Here is an 11,986-nt window from a genome sequence, read left to right on the forward strand (position 1 = left end):
TGTTGAGTGGCGCGAGTGGCGCTTAGTTCCTTGTGTTGAGTGGCGCGAGTGGCGCTTAGTTCCTTGTGTTGAGTGGCGCGAGTGGCGCTTAGTTCCTTGTGTTGAGTGGCGCGAGTGGCGCTTAGTTCCTTGTGTTGAGTGGCGCGAGTGGCGCTTAGTTCCTTGTGTTGAGTGGCGCGAGTGGCGCTTAGTTCCTTGTGTTGAGTGGCGCGAGTGGCGCTTAGTTCCTTGTGTTGAGTGGCGCGAGTGGCGCTTAGTTCCTTGTGTTGAGTGGCGCGAGTGGCGCTTAGTTCCTTGTGTTGAGTGGCGCGAGTGGCGCTTAGTTCCTTGTGTTGAGTGGCGCGAGTGGCGCTTAGTTCCTTGTGTTGAGTGGCGCGAGTGGCGCTTAGTTCCTTGTGTTGAGTGGCGCGAGTGGCGCTTAGTTCCTTGTGTTGAGTGGCGCGAGTGGCGCTTAGTTCCTTGTGTTGAGTGGCGCGAGTGGCGCTTAGTTCCTTGTGTTGAGTGGCGCGAGTGGCGCTTAGTTCCTTGTGTTGAGTGGCGCGAGTTCGTGTAACTATCGTTATTGTGACGCCGTTGTTCTCTGGCGATACGGAACACTAAAAATATACCAAGTAACTTCATGTCAGTATACTTCATCATCATCATGAGCAGCTCGCCGCATCGCCGGCTCACTACAGAGCACGGCTCTCCTACAGTGTATACTTAAATAATACAAAATACATACTTAAACTACAATGTATATGAATGACAATGCAGTAAGTAGGTTCCCAAACACGGCCATTCACCTCAAAATTCCAAATAAGTTAGGCCATATTGGAATTCCTTTCTAATGCCTCCGGGTAGACTTTCCAACATTTTAGTGCTTACATGTAAATAACTAGCATATGCTCGCGACTTCGTCCGCGTGGACTTCACAAATTTCAAACCCCTATTTCACCCCCTTGGGGGTTGAATTTTTAAAAATCCTTAGCGGATGCCTACGTCATAATAGCTATCTGCATGCCAAATTTCAGCCCGATCCGTCCAGTAGTTTGAGCTGTGCGTCGATAGATCAGTCAGTCAGTCAATCACCTTTTCCTTTTCTATTTTAAATAATAATAAAATAAATAATAATGATACCCGCGACTTCGTCTGGTTTTTTTTTTAATTCCGTGAAAACTCCATGGCTTTTTGAGATAAAGAGTAGTCTAGCTCATTTCTGGGATGCAAGCCATCTCTGTATCAAATGTCAAACGGAAGTGCTGATGACGTCACGATAGATGCGCTCTCAGCTTTATCTATATTAGTATCTAGATGTATGCAACAACTACACATAACAATAACTACACATAACAATAACTACACATATGTATACCATAACAAAGCATATAAAACGCGTATCATGTTACTCAAAAGCCATCAATATCCGATATCCTCCGGCATGGGGACGATTTCGGCAGAAGCACGTGATCCGACGACCAACTTCCGGCGGAACAGCGCCCCTCCGACACTACACTACAACTACACCCTCGTTTGTGAACCACCTGGCACTTCACGAGTATCCCACAAGTATCCCACAAGTATCTCACAAACCAACCTAGCGTTAAAACTTTAAAAAAATCTTATTTTAGAGTAAATTCTTCTAGGCAAGTGCGCTCCAACCTAGACCCTAGACCTCATCATCTTAATATAACGAAAAGGTGACTGACTGACTGACTGACTGATCTATCAACGCACAGCTCAAAATACTCGACGAATCGGGCTGATATTTGGCATGCAGATAGCTATGACGTAGGCATCCGCTAAGAAAGGATTTTTGAAAATTCAACCCCTGAGGGGGTGAAATAAGGATTCGAAACTTATGTAGTCCACGCGGACGAAGTCGCGGACATAAGCTAGTATAATATTAAGCATATACATTTATACAGATGTCTTGAATCACCTGTATAATTGTATAATCGAAATGAATGCTCGAACTAAATTGTCATTTGTATCGCAGATGTATGAACTATGAAGTAAGCCAATCAGTTTCCTAACTAACTAACTAACTAATACCCAAGTAACCTACTTTCCCGCAAGATGCTCGAAATTAGACCAATAAATACTTAGTTAATATTATAATTTATAACAACTAATATACCGAGTTTTGTATTGATGTGAGTTTCTAAATAAAAATCGGTCAAGTGCGAGTCGGCTCGCACGCGGAGGGTTCCGTACCATACAAGAAATAACACAGTGTAAATTTTTATATCGTCCATTTTGAATTTTTTATTATTTGTTGTTACAGCGGAAATAGAATAACTTATAGTACGCGACAGGTCGAGATGACAGTAGAGGAGGGAACGCGCTGCACAACCCCCGCCCCGTGCTAACCCGGTGCGGGCGAGCGCGGGTGACGTGCGGGTGTGCGGGGCGTGTCCCCGCTTCATACCGCAATTGCAATCTCAACCTGTCGCGGATTATACACATTCCGTGAAAATTTCAACTCTCTACCTATTACGGTTCTTAAGATACAGCTCGCTGACAGACAGACAGACGGACGGACGGACGGACAGCGGAGGCGTAGTAATAGGGTCATTGACACCCTCTAGTACGGAACCCCAAAAATGGTCTTTTCATAGCGCGCAAATGGCTGCAAGCTGGCATACATCTGCTGGGGGCAGGTGGCCATCTCTGAAGTAGGGGACTGTTGCTGCCATCTGTGGCTCTTATGTCGTTGGGGTAAGGTTGTATGTCGCGTGGAGTTTCTTTGTGTTGGGGTGTCGTGTAGAAAATGGAGTTTTTAGGTTCTTATGGTAATAGATGGGGGGATAAGTTGCTTTGCTGGAACTTATTTAAGTGTAATATTATTGCTATTTATTTGTTGAATATGTACTGACAATGGCACCGATTCTAAGCACAACCTAATTTTAGAGTATTCGCACCCTCTTCTTACTATTGTAATATGAAAAGGAGAGAAGCAGTTTGACACTTCTAAATTTAATTTTTAGATGGTAAAACCCGTGATTTTATCACGCAGTCGCAAACCTACTGTTTAAATTTGTATTGTGAACTAAAATTTAGAGTCTTTAAATGTGAAAGTCATGTTCCGTTCCTTTTTTAGCATTGTTAAAAAGAAAAGGACGCAAATACTCTAAATTTAGTTTAAAGTAAGACAAAGGAATCGGTGCCAATGTCTGCAATGTCATCTAGTTACTATGTTGTGCTTATTTACTAACTATACTCTTACCACGGAAAGAAGTTCATAATATAGCGCTCTGTTGCGTAATCCCATACGAATGGCAGAGACGAAAATCTCTGTGGGCGTTGGCTATTTTCAATTCAATCAATTCATTTATTTAATCACCAATTAACCAACCAACCACCAATCAACAATTAATTTGAGGCACCAACCAATCACAAACATGTTTTCACAAACCATTCAAAATACTAAAACTGTAACTGTGTTCATAAACAGCCGTGTCATATGTGGCACAACCCTAGGCTATGACGATTGACGGCTTCATCATAATCATCACTAACCATGATTTCCCTGTTGTTGCAGCGCCCCGCACGTCGTGCACGGGGGGCGCGCCCAACAACCTGCCCCCGCTCAGCTTCCACGCCGTGCACGGCGAGAACGTCAGGGTTTCCCGCGACGGGGCCACGGCGCGCCGCGTCGAGTCCTTCTGCAAGGGCGTGGCCTTCAGCGCGCGCCCCGTGCGCGTCAACGAGAAGGTGACGCTTCATTGAAACACTAACTAGTACTGCTCTGCGCTGAGCCGTCGAAGACTACCCGAGAATTTCCTTTCATTAAATGGGTATACGCTTGTAGTAATCACACGATAGATGATGATGCAGCCTAAGGTGGAGCGCGCAGCGCGCATGCCTAGCAAGAAGCTGGGTCAGCTAGTCATCATCATCATGACTGCTTAAACGGATGAGCCGTGAAAGCTAGCAGACAGACAGACAGACAGACAGAAAGACAGACAGACAGATAGACCGATAGACATACATCCTTTCGCAATTTTAATACTAGTATGAAAGTGGATTCGCTGAAATTTCGTCCACTCTCTATTTCCTTCGTAATCTACTACTAGGAATCAATTAGCTAATTACTCCATTTCCATTCCAGGTGTGCATCCGTTTCGTGGAAATTTCCAACAGCTGGAGCGGCGTCATCCGCTTCGGCTTCACCACCCACGACCCCACCAGCCTCGCCCACGCGCTGCCCAAGTACGCCTGCCCCGACCTCACCAACAAACCCGGCAACTGGGCCAAAGCGCTCGGCGAGAGATTCTGCGAGAAGGACAATATCCTCTACTACTACGTCAACTCGGCCGGCGACGTCCACTTCGGCATCAACGGGGAAGACAAAGGCTTGTTCTTCACCGGAGTGGACACCCGGAGCCCTCTGTGGGCGCTAGTAGACGTGTACGGCAACTGCACGGCGGTACAGTTCGCTGACCCCAGGGCGCCCAACCAAGTCCGACGATGCACACAGAGCCCTGTCGCAGAAGAAGAGAGATTAGTCGGTGGAATGAGGTCCTTGTGCGTCGAAGATCCCCTCCCGCCGCCCAGATATCAAAACCCCTTAGTACCGCTGAGTTTACACAGAACCAGAGGACGGAACGTGAACTTTGTAAACGAAAGAGGTGTAGCTTCCAGAGCAGAAGCAGAATTCTGTCAAGGATACGTGTTCACCGCGCGCCCCATGCGCCCCGGCCAAACCATCGTCGTGCAGATCCTGTCCACTGAGAGCGCATACGCTGGGAGCTTGGCTATCGGCTTAACGTCGTGCGATCCAGCCACGTTGCGACAGTGCGACTTGCCTGATGATGCGGAACAGCTGCTGGACCGACCTGAGTACTGGGTGGTGAGACGAGATGCTGCGAACGGACTGAGAAGGGGGGATGAATTGGCTGTGACTTTGACGCTGGACGGGGAGGTGCGCGTGAGCAGAAACGGGTCGAGCCCGATCACAGTGATGCACGTGGACCATACGCTGAGGCTGTGGGCTTTTGTGGATATCTATGGTGCTACTCAGAAGGTGCGGATGCTGAGCTCTCAAGCGCTGCAAGCGCAGACGCCGCCGCAGCAGCTGAGGGTGTTGGCCAGCTCTGCAGCGCCGCTAGCGGCTGGAGGGGGCGGCACGGTGCTGGTGGTGAGTCTGCCGCCGCAAGGCGCTCAGCAGAACCAGGCACATCAGCAAGGATTGACTTTGGCGAGCGCACACTATATTGAGGTGAGTTTCATATCCCTTCACTTGAAGTTTTAAAGTCCCAACGCACTTGACCTGCGCTGCGCGACGCGGCGCTGCAACTATAGTTTATGAGTCTTTTTTCTGACTGGTCTATACAGTTTTTTTCCAAATTTTGATCAACTGTTTACATGCTAAAGAAAGCCTATTTCAATTTATTTCCACGAGCTACAATAGTTTGGATTAGGTTAGCTTCTATATTTCTGTATCTGTTCCTATTAACACTTACTGGGTTCTACCAATTCTAAACACAATACACATTGTATTGACAAAAACTTCAACTTGAATTCAATTAAGTCTTATTTCTTCTTCCACAGCCAATCCAGGCGTCATCACAAATCTGCCTCGCCGGTCTACAGCAGCTGCCTCCCCAGCCAGCCTCCTGTTCCGCGCAGCCCTACCGCCGGCCTGACCACTGCCCCTCCACCAGCCAGAACACCTGCAACGAGCAGCTCACCCTGCCCAACGGACACGCTGAACCGCTCCAACAACCCTTGCGGGAACCCTTGAGGTTAGAGAGGGTCCCCAACAACCCCTCCACCAGCCGACCCGTCCCCTCCACTTCCCATCACACCCAGCCCATCTACACCGTCATCGGCGAAGGGACCACCACAAACCTCACCGGCACAGAGTGCACCATATGCTACGAGAACCCCATAGACAGTGTGCTCTATATGTGCGGACACATGTGCATGTGCTACAGATGTGCGGTGCAGCAGTGGAGGGGCAAGGGGGGCGGCCAGTGCCCCCTGTGCAGGGCACAGATTAAAGATGTCATCCGTACTTATAAGTCCTGAGATGGGGTCCAAAATAATAGTTTTCGCGCGGTTTTTGTGCTGTCAAAGTTGACATTGACAGTGATAGTCGAGAATTTTCTGTTAAATATAGATGTTTACTTATATTCTGTAAATCGGAGTAACTTTGACAGTCAACTAAAAAAAATTAGTCATGAGTAATGTCAATTTTGACAGTGACGTTCAGAAGTAGCGAATGAGTGAATGTTACTTATCCGAATGGTTACAACTTCATAGTTAGGGTTATAAATATGCCAAAAATACGTTCTTAAACGCGGAATTTGACGTAAAATAATAATATAATTTAAATAGAAGTCCCAAAAAAGTTTTGTAAATATATCAATAACAGTAGTTTACTTTACCTAACCGTATTTAGTTGAACTGTGCAAAGGCGCCACCAGTAAATTTAGTTTTAATGTAAACGGATAAAGATGATTGCATATTACAGTACGCGCCGCAGCCCGCAAGTCGCAACCAACGCATTTTTCACAACCAGTCTCTGATTCTTATCACAGCTGAGGGGGTATATCTTTTCCATGAAGCTTATTTCACACTACGAGATATAAATTATATTATAGTCCGGTCAATATAATATAATTTATTTCCCGTAGTTTGAAATAAGCTTTACACATTGGTTTTTTTTTCTTGGAATATTAATGAGTACGCTCCCAAATCCACACTTATTATACCCTTATTATTATAATTATTTAACTTCGAATCCTGCCGGTTCCGCAATTTTTGATATTATTTAGAGACCTTGAAGTAGGTAAAAACACTATCATAAAAATTATAAATCGTATGACATTCATTCTTTCCAGCAGGTTTGACCACAGCTAAGCCATAGTCTATAATTAAATAAAAAATATTTTGAGGAAATTGGTAGCAATGCGACGTGCAGTGTAGTGTGCGTTCAGCATAGTGTGGGCCGTTTGACACAATACATGTTGGGCTTTGTAACATATTTTATGTTTAATATATTATAACATGTACCAATTAATATATTATACATAGTTTGTTTGACAGTTATTGTAACCGAATATTGTTCTGATTTTAATTTTAAATTACGAAATGACATTTTTTTGTGCGATTTTGTGATTTCATTCTTTATTGTAGTCTCTCTAGTAGTATTTACAGAGAAAATGTAATTTTTCTATATCGGGAAATGAATAATAATTAAAGTATTACAATTAAATTATAATTAGAAAAACATTTACGTATCAAAATAATTATTTTATTTTTATTGTGTCTCGAGCGCAAGTTTTTGTTTTAACTAAATTCTTCACTAAAGTTGGTTCTTATCTGTCAATTTTAATTGTCTTATCTGTTAGTTTTAAATGAGTGTTAAGGAGCTTTCTTTCAAGTGAACACTAGGGGATGTTTATTATTTATTTAAAACGATGTTAACTTTAGTTACTAGTTTTTACAAAAAAATGAAACTGAACTAAGTTTTTGAGCTAAAGTAACAGTAAATTGGAGTAGGATTTAATCTGTCAATTTGTGTGATGAACTGAAGATCTTGATTTGAGCATTCTCTTAATTTTTTTTTAATTAACGGCTACTTTGTATTCAATTTGGCAATTCGCTTCAAATTTGACAGATATACGCTAACTTTTTTGACGGATTTTCAACAAAATTTACACTCGAGGTTCTTGATTTTTGACTAACTATGTGTAATCTGTAAAAAAATTGTCTACGTGATTTTGACAGAAAGTGTAAAAGACGCGAGGCTATAGTCCGAGTAGTGTTGCTAGGTATTGGAATAAGCGATAGCGTTCCTAAGAGTAGGTACTGTAGAAATATCATAATATGTATGCCTGTGGGATGGAGCACAACATTTTCCCCACTTCTGCTATTTTGAAGATGTCTGTCTATACTATGCATTTCAATCAAGTAGGGCTTCAAATTTTAACATGAAATCCGGTTTTTTATTCCACTTTTTTTCGTATTTCGTATAGGTATTTTAGTTTAGTTTTTCTTACATGTAGTATTTTTTTGCTCTTAGTAAAAGTTTGGTTAGCCTCTAATGAGCCATCGTCGTTAACAATTGAAATGTATAGTTTTTGTGATGAAATTTGAGTAAAATCCGTTCAGCACTTTTTGACATCAGATCCTTCAGACAGACAGTCTCTCTTGTTATCCATCCTACATGTGTAACAATTAGGCTGCAAAAACAATATGTACGTCCACTTAAACTATTATTATTATTATTCGGTGATAGTTGATAATGCATTTAATATTAATTTATTGTATTTTTTTCTATGACGTGAAGTGTGACCAGCGACGTGAAAAAAGTAATTATAAAATGTTTAAAACATTTAGTTTGTATATTATGTATCTCTCTTCTAATATATATAGACAAAATCCTTAAGTTTAAGTATACCGAAATAGTCTTAATCGATGTCTTAATGCTACGTTAATTAGCGTTCCGAAACGACGCGACGCTAGAAACAAATATATATAAATATATATGAGTAATTTCTCGTTTCTCATACTTCACTATGTTACCAGACACGAAACAGCGGGGGTTCCTATATGTCTTTTTTACGATTTTTCCTTCAAATATAACATATAAATTATAAACTTATAGTATCTTATGGACTGTGCGAATTACATTTTTAATAAAAACTATCGATTTTTAAGCGCCTTCAAAAAAATAGATTTTTTTCTCTTTAATGTATTTTTTTCATTAGTCAAAAAATTCTATAATTTTTCTCTAGTCTGAGATTTTTAAATATCCTATTAATCAAATTATTGCATTTGATTAAGTTTTATTTTCTACAATAATAATCAAAAGAGAGCTATATTTCATTTACTTATAAAAATGATGCAAAAAATGATGCAATATTTTGGGAAAAGATCAGATATTTAGTCAAAACATCGGCCCGTAGTTGTCGCGCTACGGCGCTGTGTTGCCAGGACTACATATCTTGCATCGAAATAAACAATTTTTGGGGGAAAAAAACTTAGATTCTTACATTATATCTTTTTTATTGCATCATTTTTCAAAAATTACTGATTTTGTTTCGTATATTTTTTTAAATAACGATTTTCGTGGATAGTTAAAAAAAATGCTTTAGTAACTCGCTCAGTCTATACTATAAACAATTGTAACCTATTTATCCTAGTAACCAATTTTGAATTTAAGATATTAATATACTCAATTCAATTCCTTTATATTGCTCACGTTTCTTTCTACCTAGATTAGATAGATATGCATATCAGTTTACTAACATATCTTGTCCCTGGGCTACAAACTTAGCACTGGGAACTTTCCAGGGTGTGTTACTTAAAAGTCTCATAGATGGCGCTGTTCATAACATCCAGATTTTACTCAAATTGAACATCAAAAACTTGAAACACTGTGGGAAATGTCACTTGTTGTTTTTATAACCTCATCTGGTTTTGATACTATACTCTGTCCGCGTAAAGAAGTCAGGAAAGCGCTCTCTGTTACGTAATCCCATACAAATGGTAAAAGACAAGAATCCAATGAGCGTTAACCATTTTGAGTAACCAACCTAACACAATCGAAACTATGTTTTCTAATATAATTTCGAATGTCTTTTTGAAAACATGTTTGTGGTTGGTGAATCAAAATGGTTAACGGCCACTGAGGACTTTTGCCTTATCACTCGTATGGTATTACGTAACAGAGAGAGCGCTACACTAACTTCTTTTCGGCGGATAGAGTATAGATGATATTCGTGCCTTCGTTCGCTTGGATTTAAGTCCACGTGAGAACGATTAAATTTTTGAGATAAAAAGCAGCTTCTTTTGTCCTACCTCCTCGGAAGAGCATGAACAGCGCCATCTATGAGACTTCTAAGGAACACTCCCTTGTCGCTAGGTCGTGGCCCAACGGTTAATATTAAAATTGCATTTTTCTATTTTAATCATTCCTTTTTAGAATATTTTTAAGATGATTAGTGATTACCAATTTTTTGTACCAAACTTTTGCAGCCAGTTTCGTATTGTACTTTGTTTATTATTAATTATTTAATTGTTAATTTTAAGTAAGTGTCTGTATTATTTGTAATCTGTAGAATTTTTAATTTAAAAAATAATTATACATATATTTGGAATAGCTACTCAATTGGGGTAACTTTGAAAGATAAGTTCATACATACATACATACAATATACATATATACATACATACTTACATACATACATACATACATACATACATACATACATACATACATACTGCACAACACTTGTTATTCGCTAATTTAAAATAATCCAATGTATGAACATTGAACATAGCAAAGTTACCCTGATACAGTGATATGGTATTATTTCATTATCTATAGTTTTAAGTCCTTTTTATAATTGCTCTGGTTTCTGACCTTTTTGAGCTCTTTTTACCAAAACAGTGTGACCAGTTTATTATGAAAGAAATGCGACGATGTTTATAAACCAAAATAAATCTTTTTTTTTCGCGTCGCGAAAACAGCAAGAAGTTCCTTCAAAAATTGACTTCAGAAGTATGATATTGTCAGTTTTGTTGTACACGTAAGTTTTAGTCAGTTTTTTAAAAGGAACTTTATTTCGTATTTATTTGAGTGTATCAAATTCTTAGATTTGTGATAATTTTATGTTTTACGTATTGATTATTTTTTATTTGTTTTCATTTGTCTGCGTATATCGTTGTCATCTAGTCGTTAATTTATTTTGATTTAAACCTTGATTTAAATAAGAAGGGAGTTTAGATAGTTTTGAATTAAAATGGTTATTATCGAACTACTTGTGTTTTCATTATATTTCTACTTAGCTAGGTACCCTCCGGCCTCTTGAACATTCATCTCAGAGTAAAGTTAAATAAGATTTATAAGAAAGATATTTCGAAAGCAGATTTTACTGAGAACTTGGCAACTCTTTTCAAAACGCAGCATAGGTTTGATAACTATATTCATATCAATCAATCAGAATTGAAAAAAAAACACGACGAACGACGTTGGTCAGTACTTGACTGTCTTCTCATTACAATTCCTAATGACACACCTATCTATAGTATCTAATAAGATTATGTCGGATGTGGACCCAACGAAATCCGAATCTACGCAGTCTTGTCAGCTGTCACTGTCGAGCTTTCTGGCGGAGCCCATTGTAGGAATAGGACAGATATAATATTGCGTTTCAAGAGAGATCAGATTTAAACCACAAAAATGAACAAACGTCGTTTGTCTAAAGTATAGTCCACGACAGTTGAGATGGCAATCGGGGTATAAGGCGGGGGAGACGCCCCGCACCAGGTTAGTGCGGGGCGTTCCCTCCCCGATTGCTATCTCGACTGTCACGTAGGTATCTACTATAGTTTCGACTGTTATTTCCAGTTAGAAGTTTGACAGGATATTAATTATTATAATAAACTGTGAGATAAATGAGTATGCTAAAGCATCATCCAAACCTGCGCTACCAAAGCGAATACGAAGCGGGAACGTCGGCCGCGCAGCGATCGCCTTCTGTTACCAAACGATGGCCAAAACACTAAGAGAATACACGTCTCACTCTGAGAAAGAGAGGCGATGGATTGAATTGACGAAGGGAAAATCGATTGTAGGGAAAAATATTTGCAGAGTTCTATTCGAATATGTCGCGTCGTATGCAAATATGCATCATCATCGTTTAAAAATAAAAAGCACAAAATATTACAAAAATGTTTATTTACAAAAACTTCTTAACACTACGAAATTCATTCTTTATTGATCGTCATTGCTATACAGAGTATTAAAAACAAATAAGTTAAAAAAATCAAAAATGGCGCCGCCGCAAAATTACGTTTTTATAAATGCTAATTAAATACAGCATTCAAGTTGTTCATTCAAGTAGCTTCTCAAATCTCTAAAAAAATTAAAATGATAATAATATAATACATAAAAATAAGGGGCTGATTTAAAAAAAATACAATATGACAGTTATATTAAATAGGCTAGGGTCAGACGGTCTTCAAAGTTTTCCTGTATTCGCCCTTG

The 11,986-nt window shown here is 39.9% G+C and overlaps 1 protein-coding gene across 3 annotated transcripts in view; it reads left to right on the plus strand.

Moving 5' to 3' along the window:
* The window catches only part of neur (E3 ubiquitin-protein ligase neur), a 65,087-nt gene extending 54,339 nt beyond the window's left edge, over positions 1 to 10,748 (plus strand). For all 3 annotated transcript variants that reach the window (XM_034982206.2, XM_069507519.1, XM_069507520.1), the window contains exons 2-4: positions 3,524 to 3,696; positions 4,094 to 5,203; positions 5,536 to 10,748. In XM_034982206.2, the coding sequence (XP_034838097.1) occupies positions 3,524 to 3,696; positions 4,094 to 5,203; positions 5,536 to 6,015 (1,763 nt within the window). In that variant the 3' untranslated portion in view covers positions 6,016 to 10,748. The remainder of the gene's footprint in view (positions 1 to 3,523; positions 3,697 to 4,093; positions 5,204 to 5,535) is intronic.
* The last annotated feature ends 1,238 nt before the right edge of the window (positions 10,749 to 11,986 follow it).

Source organism: Maniola hyperantus, chromosome 26 (genome assembly GCF_902806685.2).
Source record: "Maniola hyperantus chromosome 26, iAphHyp1.2, whole genome shotgun sequence".
In the NCBI taxonomy this organism is placed as follows: Eukaryota; Metazoa; Arthropoda; class Insecta; order Lepidoptera; family Nymphalidae; genus Maniola; species Maniola hyperantus.